Below are 27917 nucleotides of genomic sequence, written 5' to 3' on the forward strand. Positions count from 1 at the left end.
AGTTTTCTTTTGATTTTTTTTCGATGTACTTTACTCTAAAAAAACATTTAAATTTCAATAATATGTAGATATTAATAATAATTTACAACATTAACAATGTCTATACTGTATTTCTGATCAATTTGATGTCATTTAATAGACAAAAAATATGCTTTTCTTTCAAAAACCAGGACATTTCTAAGTGACCCCAAACATTTGAATGGTAGTGTATATATAATGAAACTGTCTAGCAAACGTGTTCATTTTAACATGTTGAAACCCTTTACTTGCCATTATCATTCATGTGATGATAAGACAATATGTGAGTTTTTTTTTGTTGCTAACATATAATGGAGGGTCCCCGGGTCCCTAGTGGTCTTGGTCTTGAGACCACTCAAGACCATATTAATTTGGCTTTTAAATTGTCATGGTCTCAACTCACTGTGTCTGGATCTTGGGACCAATGTGCTGGTAGAAATATTGGTCTTGGCTCCTGGATATTCTCTTTAGTCTTTGGTTACAAACCATAGGCAACCCAAAAAGATGACAATGATCGTTGGCTGATCACTCCCGACAATGATATTATTTGATCTGGTTCTTCTTGGCAGCATCTTATAAACCACAAATTGCCTCAGGTTGCTTTCATGAGATTTACATTTGAGATTTTCTGAAATATAGAGCAGTTTATGTCACTTTAGTTCAATCCTATTAATTGCTGATGAATAGATTTTTTTGAAGGCAATGGTTGGGTGGGGTTTATGTCACAGCCAACACACAGTATATTGGACATGCATTAATTTATACAATGGCCACAATTATTATTATTATTATTTAAAAAACCCTGATAGGCCTGTAGATAGGTTTGCGATAATACCTGGGTAGAAAAAAATGGTATTCCGCATGGGTCTGCATCATGTCTAATTCTAAAACATGAACCTTTATTACCAGCAATGAGCATATTGTGACCCATTGTGTACAGTTCAGCACAGCCGCTGTAGCTGAGGACAGCGAGCGCTAAAATCTCCTTTCACGTAAATAACTGCGGGGTGAAGGCGTGGTGAGCGTGGAAGAAAGCAAGCGTGCGCGAGTAGCCCTACGAGAGAAGGCTACTAATAGTTGATAGCGATACAGTTCACTGACTCTGTCCTCCTTTTGCTGAAAACATAACAGGGATGCATTGAATGAGATTCCAATATGCCAGGGGAGACCTATTTTAGATTCAAGAAACCAACCAGCTGAAATAAAAGGAAACGCCCAAAACGAAGGTAAGATTGTCCCATTACAACGTGACAATAAACGATAATGGGGAGAGTATTCTCTGAACTGTGCAGGGAACAAAGTATACCAGGTCATTCACGCACCGGAATGGGATCCCACTCGAGTGATCAATTAATTAACCGGCTTTATCATATCATTGTAGGCTTGGCTATCCTATTGTAATTGTAGTATCAATATTGGCATCAGTGTTTTTTCTTTCAACAAAAGAGTCATGCCAATTCATATACTTTTATGTAGCTTTTTCTGTAATCGGGGACTCAGGTTTGTCATTTGACTGAAAATAACCACCAATGTACAGTAACCTAGTCATTGTTCCTACCTCGTTGTGAAATACGTGTTCCTGTTAGCATACAGCGTTTTAATGGGTCATTAGCCTACTGTATACAATTGGTAAATACTTTTCTTTATATGAATGGTGAGATAAGACACATAATACATTTGCATTCTGACTGACACACCTTGCTATCCAGTCTAGTCTGCACTAAACAGCAGTGTACAGAAGGGATCGGTTAGGGACCGATATGGACCGGGGTTTGGTCAGTGAGGAAGGATACAGTGCAGAAAGAAGGCTTCCTTACAGAAACTGGGTTGGGTACAGTATGGCAATGATTATGTAGCTTTATTTATCTACATAAAGGATATTTTTAGGATTAGGCCTGTTGTAAGTAAATACAGTAAGCGATTACAATTCATATATAAGCATCAGAAACGAAGTGACTGCTCTAAGGCAGCTAGCAATTGTACGTTGTCAGTGACTGCTCTAAGGCAGCTAGCAGGCTCACTCCATAATTTTCACGAGAAACATGTCACCTGTGTAGTAGCAGCCAAAGCAAACAGCAGCACACAGTATAATGTCCTTGTACAGGTGGCAGTTCCAGTAGCTAGTGGCGGAAGCTGTAGTTTAAGACATTGTAATGTTTAATGGCAGTTGTTTCGGCCAGTCATGGCCTGATGTTACCGATTGACTACGTAGTGAATTCGTTAAAACTATTTGAAAAAGTAGACTCAATTCTCAAAACTTTTTTTTACACTGTACAGCTCTTGCAGTGAACAGAACAAAGAAAGAAGAGCAAAACCATCACTACATTTTCCTCTGACCTTGTCACAAGTTGTCACTATTTGTCATGTTCTCTGTGAGATTCAGGAAAAGAAAGACTTTTGACGTAGTTTTAGGCAGCCGGCATGGTAAACAGGAATTGTTAGTTTGATGGCTGTTTTTTTTTTTTATGGAAGTGGATTAACTTTACTATCCGGAGACTGATCCCGTTGTGATAGCCCCTGCCGTTGTTGGTCAGGATATCCTATTGAAAACAGTATGGTGACTAATGCGATGTAGCACCACTGGAGATGGGGGGCATTGTTTAAAACCCACGACATAAAGCAATGACTGACCCCTTGAAACAAGCAACAGGGGTCATAACAAACCAGTGTTGTTTAAGTGGGCAACAAAATATACAGTAAACTGAAATAATACATTGTACCTTTAACAATAAACATACACCATGTAGGCATATACTTCAGCTAGTTTACTGCCTCTACATCTTTTCCTCTTGTGAGTGTACCTCAGTACATGAGAGATGGTTTGTGAGGCTGTTTGATGCTGGTGATGAGCAACACACCACAACATTCAGTTGGCAGTTTTCCTTTCAGAAACCTTGACGTCTCCTGAGGATTTACATGAAACACACTGTCTAAAGATAGGATTATTTTTGGAAAGGCTGGTTATCCTGCTTTTATTCATATCCTGGAAGAGTTAAATATTGTTACGTTACATAAATACTGTTACAAGTCCATAGGTAGGGAAGTATACACATTCTATGAAACTGCATATGTCACGCCCTGGCCTTAGTATTCTTTGTTTTCTTAATTATTTTAGTTAGGTCAGGGTGTGACATGGGGAATGTTTGTGTTTTTGTCTATGTCATTGTGTAGTGGTCAGTGTCAGCACCATTTGTTTATATAGCTTCACGGTCGTCAGTTTGTTGTTTTGTTTTGTTCGTTGTTCGTCTCTCTAATAAAAGAGAATGTATTTTTCACACGCTGCGTTTTGGTCCTCTCTTCCAAGTCAAGACGATCGTGACAGCATAAGTGTTATGTCAGTCTTCATCCTCAAGCATTCATTGGTAATCACACACCTGTTCAACTCCATAACTCTACATACTCCAGATTATCGGCTCTTGCTAGTACCTATAATAACTGATGATAGTAAATGCTAATTTTCAATACAATTAATAGTGCTACATGTCACGATAATATTGTTTTGACAGCCAATGTTATCTTTTGATGATAGCATCTATAAAAGCTTTGTGATTCATAGTTCTGTTACCCACATCAAGTGTTTTCAACATCATTAATATCCCAATCTCTACTCTGCTCCTCAGTGACTGAGTGCCTCGCTCCTTCCCGAGGGCTCTGCAGAAAGTCACTGCAGCTCCAGATAATACAACGTTGCAGTCCCTTTCAGTAGGCATGCAAACCCCTCACTACAGCACTTGCTTCTGACACCGTATAGAGAAACAGCTTTTCATTCTAGTCGCATAGCAGCTGTAGTGAAGGGATAGCAACAGTTACGGGTACTACTAATACTCTACTACTAATACTACACGACTACTATTACTCCAACTAGTACTAATACTACAACTACCACTACCACCACCACTACTACTACTACTAATACCACTACTACTGCTGCTACTACTGCTACTACCACTACTACTACTACTAATACTACACTACTACGATTACTCCAACAATCCCAACTAGTACTACAACTACTACTGCTGCTACTATTACTACTACTTATACAACTACTACCACTACCTCTACTACTACTAATACTACTCCTACTACTACTACTACTACTACTTATACTACAACTACTCCTACCACTACCACTCCTACTCCTACTACTACTCCTACTACTACTACTACTACTGCTGCTACTACTCTACCAACTGAGCCCCGTGTGGCTCAGTTGGTAGAGCATGGCGCTTGCAACGCCAGGGTTGTGGGTTCGATTCCCACGGGGGGCCAGTACAAAAAAAAAAAGTATGGATGTATGTACTTGTAAGTCGCTCTGGATAAGAGCGTCTGCTAAATGACTTAAATGTAAATGTAAATGTACTGCTACTACTGCTACTACTACTACCAATACTACTACTGTTTATACTACAACAACCACTACTAATACCAATACTATTACTTCCACTCCTACTACTGCTGCTACTACTGCTGCTACTACTGCTACTACCATTACTACTACTACTACTGCTGCTACTCCTACTACCTCTACTGCTACCTTAACCACTACTTACTGCTAATACTTCCACTTCTTCTGAAAATACTGCTACTACAGCTGTCATGATTAGACAGCATAGACAGCATGGTTAGTGTGCAGTGCTGAGTGCTCTATGATTGCTGTAGTTGCAAAACACCAGTCTCAACGTCAACAGTGAAGAGGCGACTCCGGGATGCTGGCCTTCTAGGCAGAGTTGCAAAGAAAAAGCCATATCTCAGACTGGCCAATAAAAATAAAATATTAAGATGTGCAAAAGAACACAGACCCTAGACAGAGAACCACTGCCTGGAAGGCCAGCATCCCGGAGTCGCCTCTTCTTCACTGTTGACATTAAGACTGGTGTTTTGCGGGTAGTATTTAATGAAGCTGCCAGTTGAGGACTTGTGAGGCGTCTGTTTCTCAAACTAGACACTCTAATGTGGGGCTGGGCTAGACAACCTGGACCCTCTCTTTCTAAAATGATCTGCCGAAATTGTTGCAACCCCTATTACTAGGCTGTTCAACCTCTCTTTCGTATCGTCTGAGATCCCCAAAGATTGGAAAGCTGCCATGGTCATCCCCCTCTTCAAAGGGGGAGACACTCTAGACCCAAACTGTTACAGACCTATATCTTTCTACCCTGCCTTTCTAAGGTCTTCGAAAGCCAAGTTAACAAACAGATCACCGACCATTTCGAATCCCACCGTACCTTCTCCGCTATGCTATACCTTAGCCACGCTCAAGGTCCTAAACGATATCATAACTGCCATTGATAAAAGACAAATCTGTGCAGCCGTATTCATCGACCTGGCCAAGGCTTTCGACTCTGTCAATCACCACATTCTTATCGGGAGACTCAATAGCCTTGGTTTCTCAAACGACTGCCTCGCCTGGTTCACCAACTACTTCTCAGATAGAGTTCAGTATGTCAAATCGGAGGGCCTGTTGTCCGCACCTCTGGCAGTCTCTATGGGGGTACCACAGGGTTCAATTCTCGGGCCGACTCTTTTCTCTGTATACATCAATGATGTCGCTCTTGCTGCTGGTGATTCTCTGATCCACCTCTATGCAGACGACACCATTCTGTATACTTATGGCCCTTCTTTGGACACTGTGTTAACTAACCTCCAGATGAGCTTCAATGCCATACAACTCTCCTTCCGTGGCCTCCAACTGCTCTTAAATGCAAGTAAAACTAAATGCATGGTCTTCAACCGATCGCTGCCCGCACCTGCCCTCCCGTCCAGCATTACTACTCTGGACGGTTCTGACTTAGAATTTGTGGACAATTACAAATGCCTAGGTATCTGGTTAGACTGTAAACTCTCCTTCCAGACTCACATTAAGAATCTCCAATCCAAAATAAAATCTAGAATCGGCTTCCTATTTCGCAACAAAGCATCCTTCACTCATGCTGCCAAACATACCCTCGTAAAACGGACTATCCTACCGATCTTTGACATCGGCGATGTCATTTAAAAAATAGTCTCCAACACTCTACTCAGACTGCATCCAATTTGCTATCACAGTGCCATCCGTTTTGTCACCAAAGCCCCATATACTACCCACCACTGCGACCTATATGCTCTCGTTGGCTGGCCCTCGCTTCATATTCGTCGCCAAACCCACTGGCTCCAGGTCATCTATAAGTCTTTGCTAAGTAAAGTGCCGCCTTATCTCAGCTCACTGGTCACCATAGTTCCTCCTTTGGCTGCCTTTCCTTCCAGTTCTCTGCTGCCAATGACTGGAACGAACTGCAAAAATCTCTGAAGCTGGAGACTCATATCTCCCGCACTAACTTTATCAGCTGTCAGAGCAGCTCACAGACCACTGCATCTGTACATAGCCCATCTGTAAATAGCCCATCCAACTACCTCATCCCCATATTGTTATTTATTTTTTGCTCCTTTGCACCCCAGTATCTCTACTTGCACATTCGTCTTCTGCACATCTATCACTCCAGTGTTTAATTGCTAAATTGTAATTACTTTGCCACTACGGCCTATTTATTGCCTTACCTCCCTTATCTTACCTCATTTGCACACACTGTATATAGATTTTTTCCCCTATTGTGTTATTGACTGTACGTTTGTTTATTCCATGTGTAACTCTGTGTTGTTGTTTGTGTCACACTGCTTTGCTTTATCTTGGCCAGGTTGAAGTTGTAAATGAGAACTTGTTCTCAACTGGCCTACCTGGTTAAATAAAGGTGAAATAAAAGGAGTAGTACACAGCGTTTTATGAGATCTTCAGTTTCTTGGCAATTTCTCGCATGGAATAGCCTTCATTTCACATAACAAGAATAGACTGACGAGTTTCAGAAGAAAGTGCTATGTTTCTAGCCATTTTGAGCCTGTAATCGAACCCACAAATGCTGATGCTCCAGATACTCAACTAGACTAAAGAAGGCCAGTTTCATTGCTTCTTTAATCAGCACAACATTTTCAGCTGTGCTAAGATAATTGCTAAAGGGTTTTCTAATGATCAATTAGGCTTTTAAAATGATTAACTTGGATTAGCTAACACAATGTGCCATTGGAACACAGGAGTGATGGCTGCTGATAATGGGCCTCTGAACGCCTATGTAGATATTCCATAAAAAAAAAAATCAGTTTCCAGCTAGATGAAGGCCATGGTCATTGTATTTTACCAATGACAAAATTTGGCCAAAGGAGGAATCAGATATGGTAGAATTCCAAACACCACTCCTATCAGTTCACTGCCTCAGGATCCCAGAAGGTGCTAAGCCTGGGGGAACAGGTGTCCCAGCCTCCCCTCAAATACTGCTGCTCTGTGTAGCCTTGCCTAGAGGTTAGCTATGGTGCTGGAGGTCATGACCAGTCATCAGCAGAAGTCAAAGATGCAAGTTACAAGTTGCTTAGGGTAATTCCCTCCCAAGCAATCAACAAGTGGTCTCGTGTCACCACACCGGAGTGGTTTTGTTGTGCCGTAGCTGAAAAGAGTGTTGTGACTGAATGGAAAACTACTTGATTACATTGAGGTCACCCTGGCTTGATAGCTTGATAGAATTGGAGCTGGGTATCCTGTTTAGTAGGCTCTTTACAGACACCTGAAATCACAGGAAGACATTATTTTGGCTGCTTAAGAGTGTTTGGTTTTCTTTTGGAGTGGGAACCCTGATGTTAAAATAGTTCAGTTTCTAATGAGTTTTTGCTGAACTAAAGTTGTCAAATCCACCCTTGACACATCAAGGCTAATTACCACAAAAACATAGACTAAGTCTTATACATTGCTTTGCAGTATGACTCCAGGAAATGTCATCCTGATCATAGAAATGTGTATAAAGGAATCAAGAGATCATTTAGCCCTGTGTCACAGTACATGTCTAAACCATGTGCAGAGGACATGTATATAAGTCTAAAGAGCAGACATGGGCTGGCGTGCGAGACCAGGTTTCATCAATAATGCATGAAGCCAGGAAACCGAGATAAGATGGGGTGCAGCCAGGCCATGATGACAAAACCAGCCGTTTCATGTGATTTACTGCCGTCACACCTGGCATGTACTTCTAAAACAGGTCTAAATAAAAATGTACAAGCAACCGGATAAACATGAATGTATTGTTTTTGACCAGAAGATGCACCTCTTCCGGTCAAAAACAATCCATACCTTTTTGTGGGGGTTGCTTGACCATTTTTATTTAGACCTTTCTTGGAAGTACATTCCGGGCGTGACGGCAGTAAATTATGATAGTTGCAGGCAGGGCAGGCATATTTGGTGTGTAAAAAACGTATTTTAACATTATAACGCTTGCAGAGCTGTCTAATGGGAAGATGAATAGAAGCTTTCTGGGCAGAGAGGAGATCTCGTCGTATTCATCGTCACTTTTGCCCAGATACTGGTTCATGCAACAATATGCCTGAACACTTAGCCTGTCATTAAACCTCATCATCATTGTCACGTAGTCTATAATCATTACAAACTGCCACGTGAAAGTGCCATTGTTGATAACGTTATGTGAAGCAAGACATTTATGATGACATATATGCAAGTCAAGCATTATAAGAGGGTAATGTTTAGATCCACTTAACACAGTTGGTATTAGTGCAGAGGGCCAGCGCCAATCCGTAACAGGCCATCCATGACAAGCTCTCCATAACACCCAGGCCCCTAGGCCCTATTCCTTAAGTCCCATGCCCATTGCCTGTGGCCCACTTCTCAGACAGCAGTCAGGCTCCAGAGACACACAGAAAGCCTTTACATTTCTTTCATCATGTCCCGCTACATTTCTGCCATGTGGGATTAATTGCATGTCTCAGCCCTGAAGGCAAGTGGTGTTTTATTGAAAGCTGTTGAATGGAATGTGTTTGGTTGACTAAGCAGTGTCAGTGGTCTTGGATAAACACAACACTGGAAAACTGGAATCAGTATTCCAGTCAATCAATCAATATCATCTCATGCATTAGTATACATGGACTTTATATAGTTATACGTGCAAATATTATTGCTACAGTATGTACAGGCTGAATCTCAATGGGACTTGAGATGAGGATGGGTTGGCTATAAACATCCTTAAAGAAAAGTGAAATAGAATTTAGAAGTGACATAGAAGTTAGCGTTTAGCTCCTAGATCTGTGCATCTGGAAAAGTTTGTGGAAAGCTCTGTCCAGAGTGATAAAAATGGATCATGTTGAGAGGATTTGACATTTCCCACTGTCCAAACGTTAAATGTGGGCAAAACAATCACAAAACGCTCATTCAATTAAATTGGCTGATACTCTAAGTACACATTGGAAATGAATCCTCACATATTCATGCACATGAGGGCCTTCAGTAAGAAACATTTTCTTGACATTTTCTGCCCCACATAGAATACTCACTGTAGTGACAAATCACCATGACCCATCTAATGCTGAAAATGTAATAGCTACAACTGTCCTGCTCCTGGCAGTTGGTTCTGTAATCTGCACACAGTAAACCATGATGGCATTGTCATCACAAATACACTAGACATCCTGCTGCTATAATACTGACATAACAATGTCAGTGCACTGTGCCAAATACTGTAGGTCTCTGTTCACTGTGAGTGACATGCAGTCATGCAAAATTAATTGGATCCATTGAATGTGCGTATTTAACATTAGATCATATATTTTTTTAATTGATCACATTGTCAGTGTTACAGGGCCTTTAAATCAGACCCCTTAATTGAATGATTGTTAATTAACATAATTAACATAATTAACAGAGGGTTAATTATGACTTTCCTATCCGAACTGCTTCAACTCCCAGCCTCTCATCCAAAGCCAAATAGAGACATTCAATCTCCATCTCTACCATCTCAATTTAAATTTGTTGGTTTAGCTTTTTAGGCTATTTGAGATTATTTTATGTAATGAAAAGCGCTATACAAAATGTATTATTAGACTTGTCTGAGACAGACGCGGTATTACTGTCTGGTATCCAACACCTTGGTTTCCTCATGCCCTATGTTTCCTAGAGCATAAATGATTTGGCTACAATAGGAGTCACCTGCACCACGTCTCCTGGCTGACCCATGTTCCCTCAGGCTTAGCAGAAGCAGTGCTCTGAAAGAAAAGTCTGTAGTCTAGCATCTGACCCAGACGTGCCTTAGCTCAATGGGTTAGCAGCACATATCAATGATGTTGTTACGCAAACCAACCCAGCCAGACTTGGGTTTGGTATCAGGCGTTGCAGGGCAGGGACAGCCAAGCCAAAGCCCGGGTGGGTGTTAGCTAGCGTGCAGTATGGACAAATTGTTGGTCAGAGGTGCTCGCTTTGTGCTGGATGTCAGTGTGTGGATCTTGAGGAAGAAGGACTACATGCTAGGGATGATGAGCTCTGGACAGGGATGTGTTCAGATGTGTGTCCTCCCAGGGGAGCTCTACCAGGTACAGCAGCACTCTATAGATCAGTAGTACTTCATCTGGTCAACCCCTTTCTGTCATTTACAATATAGGGCTGTTTGAGGACAGGGCTGGTGGAGGTGTGTGTCTTTGCCTGCTTTAGTGTTACCTGTAACTACTATATGTGATATTGAGAATGTTTTGTGAGCCATTGCAGGTTGTATATTCTATATTTTAGCACTTCATGCTATAATTTGGTAGGTGACACAGATTAGAGTCAGGTGTGGTGTTGATTGTTTTGGAAGTATGTGTATGTATTTTACGTTTTTAAATGCTACAAAAGGCTGTTGGGGAAAGAGTGGGGTAATGTGAGCCAAAGGGGTAAGTTGAGCCACCCTTATTTCTAAGAAACCATACAAAAAATGTATAATTTGACCAAAGATTTAAGAAGATGTCATCATTTCATGGAGTCTGTGAAGGAATAAATCATATGAAAAAAGTAGTAAGAAAGTTAGGTCCAAAAAATAGATTTTCGACAAATCAAATGAATTTATTGTGTTAGAGGGTTCATGATGCTTGTATCTAAACCAAAGTAGATCATTTTAAAATTGCTGTAAACCTCAGTTGGGGTTTCTATAAGATTCAGTATGAAGTTCTAAACCTAGCATGAAAGTGCATCCTTGTAGCTGTGTGGGCTAATATAGTCAAAACGTTTCGTTTGGGATAAATTGGGCCAATAGCCATGGGGCAAGTTAAGCCAATGGTTGAGCCCATGGCAAGTTGAGCAAATTGAAGTGTTTTCTTCACAGGCGTAATGCAAGGCATTATCAATTGGATATGAAGCAACAACAGGGCCTGGCCTATGTAAAAATAAAAGTACAGTGTTTGATAGTTGTTAAGCCTGTGTTAAAAGATGCTTCAAATGATTAAAAGACCAAAAAATCGATGATTTAGTGATTTAGTTTAATTGTGTTTTGGAAATAAAGATAGACATGTTTTTTAAAAGGTAGTGCTAATATTTCATTCAGTACTGAAATCTGCTTAAGGATCCGCCCCTTTTTTTCAATTTTCACCTAAAATGACATACCCAAATCTAACTGCCTGTAGCTCAGGACCCGAAGCAAGGATATGATATTCTTGATATCATTTGAAAGGAAAAACTTTGACGTTTGTGGAAATGTTAAATTAATGTAGGAGAATATAACACATTAGATCTAGTAAAAGATAATACAAATGTTTTTTTTGTACCACCATCTTTGAAATGCAACAGAAAGGCCATAATGTATTATTTCAGCCCAGGTGAAATTGAGATTTTGGCCACTAGATAGCAGCAGTGTATGTGCAACGTTTTAAACTGATCCAATAACCATTGCATTTCTGTTCAACATTTTATATCAAGACTGCCCAAATGTGCCTAATTGGTTTATTAATACATTTTCAAGTTCATAACTGTGCACTCTCCTCAAACAATAGCATGGTATTATTTCACTGTAATAGCTACTGTAAATTGGATAGTGCAGTTAGATTAACAGGAATTTAAGCTTTCTGCCAATATCAAATATGTCTATGTCCTTGGAAATGTTCTTGTTAAATACAACCTCATGCTAATCACGTTAGCGCAACCGTTCCGCAGGGGACCCACCAATCCTGTAGAGGTTTTAACTTACCCTGATCAGCGGCTCAACTTACCCAATACCCGGTGTAATTTGTGCCAAGAGACCACTTTTTTTAGATAAGCTATATTTTCAAAACTGAAATGTACATGAATTATGATTAGTTTCAGAGATACACAACATACTGAAATATATGTACATATCTTTTTTAGAAGGAATACTATGTTTCCCTTGACAGAGTGATGCTGAATGTAAAAAAATGTCTCAACTTATCCCACTCTCCCCTACAGAATTACTTCAAAACCTTCAGAACAACAAATCCTCTTTGGGTTACCTTAGTGCTAAATCCATGAGACAATGGAGTCCTTGTAATTAAAAACCACATTAGTTATTATTTCCTTAACAGGATTAAGCTCTCTATCCTGTGCATTGACTTTGTTAAAAAGAAAGCCCTGGGCCTCCTGAGTGGCGCAGCGGTCTAAGGCACTGCACCGCAGTGCGTGAGGCGTCACTACAGACCCGTGTTCGATCCCAGGCAGTGTCGCAGCTGACTGGGAGACCCATGAAGCGGGGCGTACAATTGGCCCAGCGCTGTTCGGGTTAGGGGAGGGTTTGGCTGGCTGGGATGTCCTTGTCCCATCGCACTCTAGAGACTCCTTGTGGCGGGCCGGGTGCACGCACGCTGACTTCAGTTGCCAGCTGTGGCCAATTCCTTTGTAGCTGCACTGTGGCGAATTCCTTTGTAGCTGCACTGTGGCTAATTCCTTTGTAGCCGCACATTGGTGCGGCTGGCTTCTGGGTTAAGTGAGCAGTGTGTCAAGAAACAGTGCAGCTAGGCAGGGTCATGTTTCGGAGGATGCATGGCTCTCAACCTTCGAGTCCGTACGGGAGTTGCAGCGATGGGACAAGACTGTAACTACCAATTGGATATCATGAAATTGGGGAGAAAATGGGTAAATATAAGGTTTTACAAAAATAAAGAAATCCTTGGATCTGTCAAAGCCTGTCTCTGTCAATTTGTATTGACAGAGACAAGATTTCTACACAACTGAAATGTCCTACAATTGTCATTAATTGCATTATCTAAGCAGGGTTGGTGTTGATTGACAGTATGAACAAATCCAATACTAGCATTTACTTCCTGTACTCCATTGTAGATGACGGAGGGGAGACTCTGCCAGGTCCATCTCCTTGAAGACAGGAAACTTGAGCTGCTGGTTCAGGTACAGTACAATATCTTAAATAATTTTATGAGATTATTGTAACAGTACTTTAGTTTCTGAATTATGAATTTCAAATAATTTGGACCAAAAATGATAATGCCCTCAAATAGATAGGCCTAATGCTCTCTTCAAACAATTTCCTATTCCACAGCCCAAGCTGTTGTCCCGTGAACTGCTAGATCTGGTGTCCTCCCATTTTAACCTCAAAGAGAAGGAATACTTCGGCCTAACATTTGTTGATGACAGGTAAGACACTGCTTATTTTGTAAGTATATGGGAGTTAGAGCATACTGTGTGTGTGGGTGTGCGCATGCGTGTGTGTGTGTAAGTGCTTGCGTGCGCTCAGTGGTGGTCATGGCTGTTTAAGATTAGGGAGGACAATGGAACATTTAATGAGCATGGTCTTATTTCTATTACAGCATATTGGATGACTGTCATTCATATTCCATTCACAATGTAACATTGATAGGTTTAGGCTACTACATGATACCACATTTTTCCCTATACCCATCATGAGGTTGCTACAAACTAGCCTATGAATGAAAGTTTATAACGTAGGTGCACATGTCGAGAGACAAATTTGAGTAATCAAGGTGACAGACAGTGACACATCAAATACTGTCATCTAGCTGATCTAGAGTGTAATCATTAGTCCAACTATCACGGCTCAGGAAAAGACCCAGATGCAGACAGTTCGAATAACGGACGTTTATTATTTAAACAGGGGGCAGGCAGGGGTTGGTAGTCCAGGGCAGAGTCCGAAAGGTACAGAGCGGCAGGCAGACTCAGGGTAAGGGCAGGCAGAATGATAAAAAAAACCAGGAAAACTAGAAAACGGGCTCAAGGAAACAGGAGGAAGAAAAACACGCTGGTAGGCTTGACAAGACAAACTGGCAACAGACAAACAGAGAACACAGGTATAAATGCACAGGGGATAATGGGGAAGATGGGCGTCACCTGGAGGGGGGTGGAGACAAGCACAAAGACAGCTGAAACCGATCAGGGTGTGACACCAACAGTTGCAAACGAGAGTTTCAGGTAGGTTTATCCCCGTTTCGTTCTGTGTGCTTCCTTTTAAGAAAAGTTTTTCAACAGAATCGGTGGAATGAATACACCCCTGATCACCCGCACACACAGTTCAATTTCATAGGAGCCACATACAAACAGCATCATCACTTTGCTCGCTGTATAATTCCTTCTCGCATCTAAGCGCTGTCCTCCTCTCACATTTTCCCTTCGCTTGTGGACTTCAGTGCATAACACAACAGCTGTCTGTGACCAGGCGAAAAAGCCTTTCCAAGCCAAACCTTTATATCATAACCGTTAACCGCTACACACAGCCTACATCGTTGTCACCATATTAGCTAACGCCATAGTCAACATAGCTACTAGAGCTAACGCATTAGTAAACCAATTACAATCACACAGTACTGTGTACAGCAAGCAGTTTAGCAGTTACACCGGCGGGCCCCGGTGACAATAAATTAATAAAACCGAAAGCTTACCTTGACCTTGAGTTCTATTGTTGGATAGCCTTGGCTAGCTAACAAAAATAAATAGCATTCCTCTCTGTTTGAGCCTGGTGTTTGAGTAGGCTAAATTAGCTAGCTGCATTAGCTAGCTAAGTAAGTGAAAGTAAACGTTTTTTTTAAAATACAATGAAATCTCTCTCTCTGGTGCTTCTCCTTAATTTTTAAAGAAACAAATTAGTTAAAAACTGTTCAACTAAATTATTTCTCTCTCTTTGAGCCAACTACTCACCACATTTTAGCATTGCAGTGCTAGCTAGCTGTAGATTATGCTTTCATTACTAGATTAATTCTCTGAATCTTTGATTGAGTGGAAAACATGTCAGTTTATGCTGCAAGAGCTCTGACAGGTTGGAGGGCTACCTCCGGAAGTCGTCATAATTATTGTGCAAGTCTGTGAAAGGGGGTGAGAACCATGAGCCTCCTAGGTTTTGTATTGAAGTCAATGCACACAGAAAATAGCTGTCCTCCGGCTACACCATGGTGCTACCCCAGAGAGTGCTGTTGAGGCTACTGTAACCTTCATTGAAAAACAGTGTGTTTTAATCACACGTTAATATATTGCCGAGAATATATTTAGTACGTATATGTTTTATCTATTTACATTTTTTTGTGAAATTCACTGAGTAGGATGGTCCTCCCCTTCCCCGAGGAGCCTCCACTGATAAATGTATGCTTGTATGCGTCTTACCAGTGCTGTTTGTTTACTTAACACTTTTCTTCATTGTCTCTTGCAGTGGCCAGTGTAAATACTTGCAGTTGGACCGGAGAGTTCTAGAACATGACTTTTCTAAGAGGGCTACTGGGCCTATTGCCCTCAACTTCCTGGTCAGGTAGTTATTGCACCAGGTCCATATCTGTACCACATATCTACCAGTAGGGCACTCCTGTTATTGGTTTAAGATGATAATGACAGCAGTAGTTTTGTTACATTAGGGAATATCTAGTAGTGGGTGATGAGATGTCTTACTGATTATGCATGGAATATGTACTTTAGAATTCAATTCAACGAATAGTCTTTGGAACTTCTTTGTACGTATCCCTGCAGGTTTTACATCGAGAGTATAACACTGCTGAAAGACAACGCAACGGTGGAATTATTCTTCCTAAATGCAAAAGTTGCCGTCTACAATGTAAGCTACTTATCTTATTCTGCTGTGTGTTGAGATAAATGGTGATTCACCATCTCATTGTCCCTCTTTATAAACCACCAAACCTCAGTCTGACTGTGGCCGTGAGACACTGTTTTGTTGGAATGAGATGAGACAGTCAGAAAGAGTAGATTGCTGTTTAGTCCAAGATAATTCTATTTTGCTGAATATGTGTTAGTCATAGGAACAGAGCTCAGAAACAGACATCTGCAAAGTGTCTCAGCAGCCCATAAGTACATTAACACATTTATGATGATGCTTTATTTCTTACAGGGGGATATAGAGGTGGAAAGTGAGAATGTATTCAAATTAGCAGCAAACGCCTTGCAGGTTAGTTTCTTATTTGCTTGGGATTTGTACTGTGTATTAATTGGCCACTCTAAAGCATACATCTTCTGACATGCTGTTTTTATATCAATTCAGGAAGCAAAAGGGAATTACTCAAGGTAAGGACATACATTCTAGAGTATCAAACACAACAGCTACCTAAGCAACAAGACAACATTATACATTTAGCAAAGACTTTAAATATTGGAACTGGTTTTTCAGACAAAACAGTAAAATCAATGACAGCGAAGGCAGTTATAAGAGGGAAGGCAGAGATGTTGTGTATTGTGAGGCCTGCCACGGTGTGTTGAAACCTCACACAGGCCTTCGAATGAGTATCATACCACTGACAGCTCGGCCAAGGCTACTACAGTCTGCAGGGCTGCATTCTAACATCAAAGCTCTACCACCTTTTAATAAAGCGTCTATTGCAGGAACAACACCCTCTTTACTGTCAGGGAGCATTCTGTTGGAACCATACTGTAGACAGAGAATTATGGAACACTGTGGATCTTTGTCTGCATTTACACCTGTCTCATTCCAAATTAACAGAAATTACAGGGGCTAGATTGCCAGAGAACGGAGCTTCAGTTAATTCATTATGAAGAACCTTCTTCTGCATGTAGCCATGCACCTGGAACATGTCTGCCAATGACGTTTCTGCACCTGTGGGTCAGGTCAGACAGTCTGACTAAATAGGGGTGATATCCTTTAGCAGCTCATTCCAAGTTGTTTGTACTTTAGAAGACCTCATTGCACTGGTTTCTCTACATAATTTCTGTATGGTAATTTGCTAACTGTTATGTACAGAATATTAGTTACAGGCCTGGTGCAGACAAAAACGTGATTATCCTGTGTTTTATATACATTTACACACTATGATGTTTTGGTGGGATGGAGTTTTGGCCTGCCTGGTGACATTACCAGGTGATACATTAGTTAATAGACCAATAAGAAAGTGAGTTCCAAACCTCTCTGCCAAGAAAGCTAGTTTTCAGTGTTCCCCTCCCCACAGACCACTCCCAGACAGTCCTAGTAAAAGTCTTGCTTGAGAAATGCTCTTTGCTAAGAAGCTATTTTTGTTTCTTTTGGAGAGAAAAAATGATGAAAACAATCCCAGTAAGGTACTTAACTGTTACACAGATACTATTTGATATTGAGATAAAAACGTCTGCATTGGGCCTACAGTATATTGTATTTCACCATCCACATTCTGTTTTATCATTATTATCAGCGATGAAACCACCAGAATAGATCTGAAGAAGCTCCCAACTCTTCCCAACAAGGTGCTAAAGGAGCACCCATCACTTACATACTGGTAAAATAACCTTGAATATGATGTGCATCCTTAGTAACTTTTTAGTTTACAAAACTGCTAAATAAAAATCGTTGCAAAATAAATGTTATAGCAGACAAGGATTTAGGATGTATGATGCATTCCTGAGAGGGAGGAGGGATGCAGCCCATAACTTCGAAGTTGAAGGTGTCATCATCATGCATTTTTACAACGTTTATTATAGTGAGGATCGAGTGATAGAGCACTACAAACAGCTGAAAGGAGTCTCCCGCGGACATGCCATAGTGCAGTGAGTATTAGAAAAACAATGATCCCTCATTCCCCTCACACACGCCTGTTTACCACAAGTCATAAGCGTGAAAACATCAGGCCCTTTGTCTTTCTATCTCTTACTCCCTTTCTCGCTCTCTTTTTCTCTCTCAAATACTCACTCGTTACTCTCTTGTCTCTCTTCTCCCTCTCTTTTTTCTTATCTCCCTTACTCTCTCTCTCTCTTTCTCACACTCTCCTTTTCTCGCAGCAATAACCCAGTTCACTTACTGTCTGGCACCTTTAACATATCATGCTCTTATTGTCCTGCACCATCTATAATATCCCTGGCAAACCACCTTTTGGAAGTTAACGAGTGATTCGGGGATGGTACTATAACATAAAGTTATTTTATTTCAGGTATTTGACTCTAGTGGAATCCTTACCCACGTATGGTGTTCATTATTATGAAGTAAAGGTAATAATACAGTATATTGCATTATGCACACAACAACAGCTGTGTATTGCACTTATACATCCTAATAAATACAATTATAAATCAGATTTCTATAAGGGAATGGATGTATGCAGTTCAGTCATGGAACTATGCTTTTGCCTTGCAGGACAAGCAAGGTATCCCATGGTGGCTTGGGATCAGCTACAAAGGAATTGGCCAATATGATTTGCAGGACAAATTGAAACCAAGGAAGGTACAGTTATTTGTTTGTTCCCATTTGTGTTCTTCTCTACTTACAGTATGGAGTAGTACAGGATTAGTTTTGCATTAGATATTTTATTGGCAGCGTACAGCGGTTGTTTTGCAGTATAGCCTCTATATAGGAAATTCATTTTGCAGATAAGATGTCTGCCTGCTACTGTAGTATTATACCTGACAGCGCTAGGAGCTTCAGCAGGCTGTTTGAGGAAAGATGAAAATGGCAGGGATAAAGATGCCTCCAGCACGTAGCACTATCATAATTCACTAACCTCTCACACACATTCGTCACCTATTCATCTGATCGGGGTTAGGCCTTCAATACAGCTGAAGAAGGCCAGACTTGAAAAGATAATTTATAACAAATCTGTGATCAATCCCTTTTGGTAAACATTACTTTGGAGGCCTGTATTTATAATATTTCTGTCTATCACTTATAACAGAGGTATGCCTGCTCAACTTTTACCAGATCAGTTAATACATGTAGATCTATTCATCATTCTGAGAGTCCTACATAAAGTGTCAAGTGTGTAACCCGCTCTTCTGGCTCCGTGGATGTTTTATGTCTTGCTGTTCTCCTGGACAAACACCAAGCTTTGTGGTCTGCCTCTACATGATCACGGTGTTAAGTTAATGATCTATGTGCCTATGAGTTTGAACACAGAGAGAGGAGATCTGGTTGGGCAGACATTTAGTGTTGAGTGGAGGGAGGAGGGTGTGTATGTGATGTGAAAGACAGGAAGGCAGGGTACTGGGCGTTACCCTTCAGAGTGCTGAGAGTACCCGAGGAGACATGTTGGAAGCAGAGAGAAGGAGTTGTTTGTGTTGTTTGAGCTTGACAAAAAGGATTAGAGACAGCATTACTTTAGAAACAGGATTGTTCACTTACTGGACCTCTACTGGTAAGAGATAAAGCAACAGTTTTACATATTGGATGTTGACAATAACATTTTGTTAAATGAAAAATAACTTCATATATGATGATATCATGCTTTTTTATGATGTGATTTTTGATGGTAGCACAATTTGGGTTTTTTCTGTCCCTGATATTATGCAATAGGTACAATAGTGTTGGTAAATGTTACAGATTGGCTACAGAACTAGCTATAATAGGAGAGAGAGGTGTGGATTATAAAATCCAACCATTAGTTTGGGTCTGTAACAAGGCTGTATCTGCCTGCCTCGTGTGGCGAACCTAGACATGTTGATGAGTCATGCACCTCTGTGGATTCTTCATATCTTACTGTAAACAATCAGCACCTGGAGGGGTTACTGAGCAATGTGATGAGCCATGGAAGCTGTTACATATTGTTATTTGTCTTTGTGGTATGCCCCTTTGTAGCAAAATGCTATTTACTCTGGACTAGCACCTGCATAATGATATAATGCTATCATAGACCTGACAGCCCTTGCCTGTTTCATGGCAGTTCAAGTTATAGTTGTGATTTAACTTACTTGATTAAAGGTTGCGGTTTGCTAGTTATTACATCATGGGATTGACTATGTGTGCATGTGTTATGACATAGCCAGGTCAGTATAAGGTCATTGTAATATATCTGTTGTGATTCATCATTACAGATGCTTATTATTTAACCATAAACTTTATATGGATACATATAAAGGTGTCATATGCAGGATTTGAGAGTTAAAGTTCAAGTAAATGTTTCACCAATCATTAATCAGTTGTTTCTCTGTGTCTCTTTGTGTTTACCTCCATAGCTGTATCAGTGGAAGCAACTGGAGAACTTGTATTTTCAGGAGAAGAAATTTGCTGTTGAGGTGAATGACCCTCACAGGTGAGGGCAAGTCAAATTATAAATATTTATCACAACTGCATTTCCTAGACAACTAAAGAAGCTCTTCTTCCTGAGCCTAATGTATTACCTCTAAACAGGCGGGCAGTGACCAAGCGTACATTCGGCCAGACCGGCTTGGTCATCCACACATGGTACGCCAGCCATTCACTGATCAAAACCATCTGGGTCATGGCCATCAGTCAGCACCAGTTTTACTTGGACAGGAAGCAAAGCAAGGTACATATTATGTCATATTATCTCTTTTTAGTCCTTACCTAATCAGTGTACCTGTGTTCTGTACCTTCATGTGTCCCTAAATTAATAAATCTATTCATGTAGGATTAAATTCTGATATTTACATGTAGGTTTGTAGTATGTATTCACCCCATAAATCCCTAATCCAACAGGGTAAAATAACTGCAGCGAAAAGTTTGGGTGATATTGCCGTCGATCTAACAGAGCATGGAGGAGGAACCAAGATAACCAGACTAGGAGATAACCTAAAGCACAATCTCGTTATGGCTAGCACTGGTAGCCTGGCGTCAACAGGTAGGTCAGCATTCTGGTAGCTCAAAGTCTCTATTTAACTAAGTGTTTCTCTTTTGAAATACCTGTATAAAGGGCTAGGAAAAATATACCCTTATTTGTATGCACTTTGTGTTAGAAAAAGTACAACTAAATCTAACACATAGGCCTACGGTACATTTATAGTGTAAACAATGTCACCACTACAGGGTCTGCCGATTCAACGGTGGATGAAGAGCAGAGAAAGGAGAAGATCTCTGAGCTAAAGAAGAAGGAACAAGAGATCCAAGACGTCTTGACCCAGAAAACAAAGGAGCTGAAGAAAATCTGCTTGCTGGAGGCAGTGAGAGACCCATTTTTCTCTTAGACAATAACTTACATTGATTTTTGGAGGTGCCAGGCTGATACACTTCAGCAATTCATTTCAGTCAGGGTCAGTCAGTGAAACACCAGTCAAGCTACTGTACAAATTGCTTTAGTTTGGGCAATTGAGACTATTGGAGTGAAACACTGTGTAACTGTACGAGCCTGTGTGCCACAGAGAGTGTCTGTTTTGTGTTTTCTCACGTTGTTTTCTGTAAAGCTAACTGACCTGGATGTTTTGTTGTGTGTTTCCAGGAGCTCACGGGCAAACTGCCAAAAGAGTATCCCTTGTTTGCAGGCGAGAGACCTCCTCATGTCAGACGACGCGTTGGAACGACCTTCAAACTGGATGACCTCTTCCCATACAACGAGGTCTGTATTGAAACTGCACTGTTCAGTATATGACATGTATTTTGCTAACTAATCTAGGATCTTAGAACCAAATCTCACATTCATGTGTAGCATATGGGGATGTGTGGAATTTACTCTTCAGCCTGAAGTGCCGCCACTTGCGCTGCCGAATTATTAACTTTTCGGTGGTGCCGAACTGGTAATACGCTTCAGGAGGGCGGTCATGTGTGCTAGCAAGGCAGAGGTCCTGTGTTCCAGCCTTTGTGTGAGCCCAATCAGGAAACGGTACCTGCTAAGTAAGCAGTGTGACGTCCGTTGTACAAGTTGGCCTTGTTAAGTTTGTAACAAGACTAATATTTTGCAGAATATGACATAACATGAATTCCAGGAATTCCTCAGGGATTTGAACTTAGGGTTTTAGGATATTACTATAAGCAGAGAAACACATGTACTGTACACTGAAAAAAAAATTTGTGTTATGAATGGAATGTGATGAAGTTAGGATCATGTCCTGTCCTGTTTCGTATGGATAACGTGTTGACTTGCCAGATGCATTTCCCAATACAGGCACATACTGCAAAATATTATGTTGTTGATATGACTACATTATACTGTAATTTACAATTGGATATTGCATGTAAAGTGCTCAGTGGATATTGAAATGGATCTGCCATTCTCTGCTGTAATAATGTCTATAATAATGTCTGTACTCTGATCTTTAGGACCCTTATCTGAGGAACCTGGAGAGCAGGTTTGCTCTGCAGCAGAAGATCGTAGAAGCAGCTAAGAAGCTGGCCTCAGAGGCAGAGCTCTGTAAGACGGTGAAGAGGAAGAGGCGGAGGAACTGTCAGGACGCCATGAGGAAACTGCAGCAGGTTGAAGACGAGATGAACCAGTACAGAATCAAGAAAGGCAAGAAGCCTACCCAAAGAGCCTCTGTGATTATCGCAGGTACTGGAGATAAAGATCGACAAACACATGCACTTACATTCCACAATATGACTTTATACATTTGTACTGTAATCTGTAGCCTATAATATACTTTCCTTCTTCTTCCCCAGATGAATTTATTCGTTTAGAGACCAGCTCCCTGTCAGATAGTCAGATTCTGGATGACGGTGAGTGGGACACAGAGTTCAGTCATACAGTAGCTACCTGACCTTTGCTGCACAGCTGCTTTACCAATCCCATCTGATCATGAGTTTTGTATTTTGGTCCAGATGACTCTGATGGTGCTCAGAGGCCCCGGTCACGGTCTGTCCAGTGCTCCCCTCAGCTCAGCCCCGCGCACTCCCTAAATCACCACAACAACAAGAGTCTCAACAGGTTAGCGTTTGACGGCCAGGATGCTTCACACCACTACCACCCCAGAGAGGTGTCATCCGCACACAGCAGCCCCTACAAAACCTTACCCAGACCTCCACGGGACGCACGCAGCATGCCCTCCACCCCCGTTATGACCCGCAACGCCTACAGTAGCAGCCATCTCAGGTGAGACCCTCCACCACCCCTCAGACCATGCCTAGCCAAACCCTTACCCTCTCACCCCGACCCTGAACATTTAACCTATACTCTCCTACCTTACCTGCATCCCACCGATTAACAGAAAACAATGGTAATTTAGTATGCTGTACATCTGGATTTCTTAACCATAGTATTTGCTTATTTTTTGTGTGACTTTTGCAGGTCAGATGGGAACTCTCAGTCCTTCAGGCACCGCAGTGGGAGTCTGGAGTCACAGCAACAGCTATTAAAGGATACTGACTCAGAGAAGCCAGTGTTTACCCAGTCCCCTGCCAGCAGGAACAACAGCACAGAAGCCCTGGGGGACTGCTCCTCCTACACCAGCCAGTCCAGCTTGGACTATGCAGGCAATCCCCACTACTGCACCCTGGACTCTCGGACCAGCAACCATCAGCTGCACAGGAGGGTGGAGGTCTACGGTAATACAGGCAGTATGCCCAATTTGGTCCAGAACCATATCGGCTTTAGTGATACTTATGAGCCCCAGGCACACTACGCGCCAACTGCTTACTACGTGGCAGGCTACCCCTGTCCAGACATGGAGCCCTACTCCAACGGTGCTTACGTCTATGAGAACGAGATGGAGGGCCACTACAATGTCAACCCCTCCTACCAAGTCCACAATTACGGACACGAGCGATACAGGACCTACAGTAGTGATCGGGCGGACAGCCTTGCTCAGAACCCCTACGCTACCATGAGATTGCCCCGGACCAGACATGGACCCCGCAATGAGCCCTTACAGAAGAACATGCAGAAGGCCATTGTGGCTGAGCACCTGAGAGGATGGTACCACCGCAGCGGGGGCCACATAGAGGCAGGTCGAGGTCTGGCTGGGTATGACTACTATAACGGCTCTCAGCTCAGCCTTGGATACCAGACCATGCCAGCCCCCTTCAGCCACTCCAGCCGAACCACCTCCTACTCTTCAGGTAGGGGTTGATCCTGCAACAGGTCACCTCAGAAACCATACTCTGTCTGTTCACCCTCAGTAACACAGAGGGACATGTTTTTTTTCTGATTAATACAATTCATACATTCCTAACATACTGTATGAAAATATTATTCTGTATTGATTGTTAGAATTAGGGTGTCATTCACTGAGACTCCCCTTTATGTTTCTGTCTTTAGTGCAACTAAAAAGTTCTCTTTCTAGTTTCCTCATCCACCAGCACAGGAAACTGGCGCAGCCAGCTAACTGTGGGTCTAACAGACAATGATAACATGGCAGAGTCACCACAGCACCATCACCCGTGGCACCTACAACCGGAGCCCCACCCATATCAGGTGAGTACCTACCACAGCTCCACACCTACATATAGTCATCTATATATCCCATATGATTTGAGGAAATAGTAGCACTAATTGTGTGACCTAAACTAAGGGAAATAAAATGTCTCAATCAAGACCAGTCTTATGAGGGTTATTTAGCCAGCAGCATACCACCCTGCAGCCACTGCTGGCTTGTCTCTAAAGCTAAGCAGGGTTGGTCCCTGGATGGGAGACCTGATGCTGCTGGAAGTGGTGTTAGAGGGCCAGTAGGAGGCACTCTTTCCTCTGGTCAAAATAAAACATCTCAATTCCAAAGGGCAGTGATTGGAGACATTGCCCTGTGTAGGGGTGGGATGTTAAAAAGGTGGTCTGACTCTCTGTGGTTAAAGATCTCATGGCACCTATCATAAGAGTAGGGGTGTCTTGGCTAAATTCCTAATCTGGTGCTCATACCATCATGGCCACCTAATCATCCCCAGTTTCCAATTGATTCATTCATCTTTCCTGTAACTATGCCCAAGATTGAAGCTGTAAATGAGAATGTGTTCAGTCAACTTACCAGGTAAAAACATGCTTATATTTTTCTTCTCCCTATGCAAAATGGCAGTTATTCTTGTGGATGTCATCTCTGTTGACTCTGTTTGCCCGTAACGACATTGAGCCTCAGGACCATCCTAGCGTTCGTCACCACTTCCCGCTATCCTTCCACCTGCTCGTAATACTCCTGCATCCTCTCCTCCACCTTCATCCTGTTCCTCATGATTGGACAGGTCATTTTGGCTGTCAGACTTTAAAACGTTATCCTTATCTATGAACAGTCTTTGGCCTGTTGGTGTGAAACTAAACCCCAGTAACGAAGCAGTCTCTAATGAGTGTTGGTGTGTTCTATGTGAACTGGTGATCTTTTCACTTTCTTCCCATCACGATCCATCCATCCTCAATCCTCATGTACATAGATTTCCCCCAGAATGCAATGTGTTGAAGAGGTCTGATAAGATGCCGGTAGAGTCAGTAGAGATGTTTGGTGCTGTGGCCAATAGCACTGAGGAAGACTATTAGGCAGCCATTCAAACACAGAAGGGTGAGATGCAAATAGGCTGTGGTAGTGGTAATCCATTTCCATCAGTGCCACTGTTTTCAGTTTCCATCTGCGGCTCATCATTTGTCATATTGATCAATATAGTGTAGCTCATTTAGCGGCATGAAAATCAAGGTGAAATCAATATGTAGACCATCCATTACATTTACAGCCAGAGCAGTGGTAACACATTCTGCCAAGGCCCAACCCAGATACTTCTAGCTCATGGATGACCATGCCTTACCCGCTCGATCAAAGATTTTGCCAAATTATCTTGGTCTATTAGCAGGCTCACAAATTCAGTATGGCTGCATCCCACTGGGAAAAACGGATTGAATCAATGTTTGTCAAGTTGTCTAGGTGTTATAATTATTTCAGCTCTGCCCAAACTTGAAAACGGCTTGCTCAACACGTGAAGGATGCAAAGGGACAACTCAATTCCTTTTTAGTGTTTTATTACAGTTTTGATGCCATTTGTTTATTTTTTAACAGTTGATTTGTTGAATAGAGTAGTTGAATGACAGAGGAATAAGGAATAGGGAATAGGAATAGGTTGATAACCTTAAACAGAGAATAAACATGCATTATTTTACACAAACAATGCATGACACAGCAACAAAGCATGGCTTTGAATAAAGTAAACATTTAAACAATTTAATCTAGCACTTCAAGCAATTACTTCTGCAGTCAGAAAAAATCCACAAAAAAAGAAGTCACCACTCCTACCAGAGTTAAACATGTAAATTGTGCTAAGCACTGGATGCAACATAATAAATAATTCCAAACATTACATACCAGTTGCATCTTTAGGGTTGAACAATGAGCTGTTTGTATGTTGAGGACCCAAGCAAAGCTAAGCCCAAACATTTTATACCCATGCTTATCTGCCAGGTGCGCATGTAAAAGTAGTCCCTCCAGAAATCCTGGCTCAATTTTTTAGTTCCACCCGTGTTTTTGGGTTATCTGCCCTCTTAAGGCCTGGAGTTCTTTAAAGGAAGAGCTGCCATTGTGCTCATGTTTTGACTGTTCTGTTTTTTGACGCAACAATGTTGTTTCCATGTCATTTCAACAAAATAATGAAATGTGATGATGTTGAATCATCATGGAAAACTGATTGGATTTTCAAAACGTTGTCAATGTAAGGGAATTTAGCATTTTTTTCACACAACTTTTAACCTAAATTCAGTGACATGGTGAAATGTTTTGTTGATTTCACGTTGAATTCACATTAGTTGACAACTCAAACATTTAAATCAAAACTAGACGTTGAACTGACGTCTGTGCCCAGTGAAATGTGAAGCAAATGTTACAGTACATCCTGTAGCTAGAAACCCCACTTTCACATTGTCTACCTTCACATGCAGTTTACACACCACATCCTCCACATACTGTACCTCATAGCACCAGTAGTAGAATTCACCTACTTTCGCTTGCCTCTCATTAGTGTAAATTGTGATCCATATTAAGTGGAAAGTTCTAATTTCACATTTTACATTCCTTATATTATTGCATGGCATGCTTGACAAGACAGTAGGTCGTTTGCTTTTGTTAAACATCCTTCTTTCTAATAACATATTTTTTCATGGTGTTTATCTTTGGTTTGTTCTGTTCCATTTTCATGCCTGTACAGTAGATTATAATCTCAGCTGTTGCAGCATGCAGGGGGTTTCATGCAGTAATATGCTATCCTAAAGTATGGGAGTCTTTTATATTGACCTTGACTCAAATGTGTATGTTTTCATCTCTTCATTACAGGAGAATATACATGGATGGAAATTACATGAGCATCCACTGAAGGTAAGAGGACTGGAATGAAATCTGTCACAATGACCCTGACACTGGAAGCACAGACCTCTGGAAGGATGCCAACTAACCAATCTGTATACATACTATGAAGCTTGAGAATGACTCTCCCATGTGCCTTGGATTGGATGGAGGTCGATATTATTCAGGAAGACATGGATGAGGTGATGGCACAAATGCAAAGTTTTGCTGATCTGGAAAAGCAGCTTCATCATTGTGAATTTCAAACCCTGGGATACCTTTGACCCAAATATATTGAACCTATTGTATTATGTCATTATACATATTGTAAATCAACTTTAATATCTTTGTAAAACATTTAGGTTTACATTTTGGAGTTATTATTCACAAAATGTGATAACAAAATAATAAACTTAACCTTCTTTAGTCCCAGGTTATCAATCCATGGACTGACACTCTCTCCTCTCCCAAGTATGAATCTGAATGTACATGTTTATAGATTAATATTATTTGTGAATGTGTTATTGTGGTGTAAATTGCTTGCATGTGGAGAACATAAACTTTTGATAAGTAGGTTTTTGTATTATGTAAAAAGATATGTCTTTGAACTGGATAACCCTCAAATAATATTCCTTTATTTGTTTCTCTACATATTTCTACATTGTCCATGTATTGTTTGTCTTCTCCTACTCTGAGTGAATATCTCCCATTTGGATTTGGGACATTAATAAAAACCAGTGTGAGACTTTATTTGTAGTGTGACTTCTTTAGCCCTGTG

General features: G+C 41.2%; 1 protein-coding gene across 2 annotated transcripts; it reads left to right on the top strand.

Annotated features, from left to right (window-relative positions):
• The first annotated feature begins 929 nt into the window (after positions 1–929).
• On the top strand, positions 930–27889 carry LOC129830008 (FERM domain-containing protein 4B-like). Of its 2 annotated transcripts, XM_055892130.1 has the most exons (23): positions 930–1244; positions 13133–13198; positions 13350–13444; positions 15465–15560; positions 15776–15860; positions 16152–16208; positions 16302–16324; positions 17440–17523; positions 17726–17791; positions 18172–18229; positions 18375–18461; positions 20186–20262; positions 20361–20499; positions 20670–20811; positions 20997–21130; positions 21406–21522; positions 22224–22452; positions 22563–22619; positions 22722–22992; positions 23188–23957; positions 24182–24312; positions 24819–24859; positions 27131–27889. In XM_055892130.1, exons 2-23 carry the CDS (start codon positions 13133–13135, stop codon positions 27168–27170), a joined length of 2865 nt encoding a protein of 954 aa, XP_055748105.1. In that variant the 5' UTR covers positions 930–1244; the 3' UTR covers positions 27171–27889. The 2 variants fall into 2 exon arrangements, with proteins under 2 accessions (XP_055748105.1, XP_055748106.1); XM_055892131.1 differs by lacking the exon at positions 24819–24859 and having other exon boundaries at positions 931–1244.
• The last annotated feature ends 28 nt before the right edge of the window (positions 27890–27917 follow it).

The sequence above is a fragment of the Salvelinus fontinalis genome, chromosome 31 (genome assembly GCF_029448725.1).
Source record: "Salvelinus fontinalis isolate EN_2023a chromosome 31, ASM2944872v1, whole genome shotgun sequence".
Lineage (NCBI taxonomy): Eukaryota > Metazoa > Chordata > Actinopteri > Salmoniformes > Salmonidae > Salvelinus > Salvelinus fontinalis.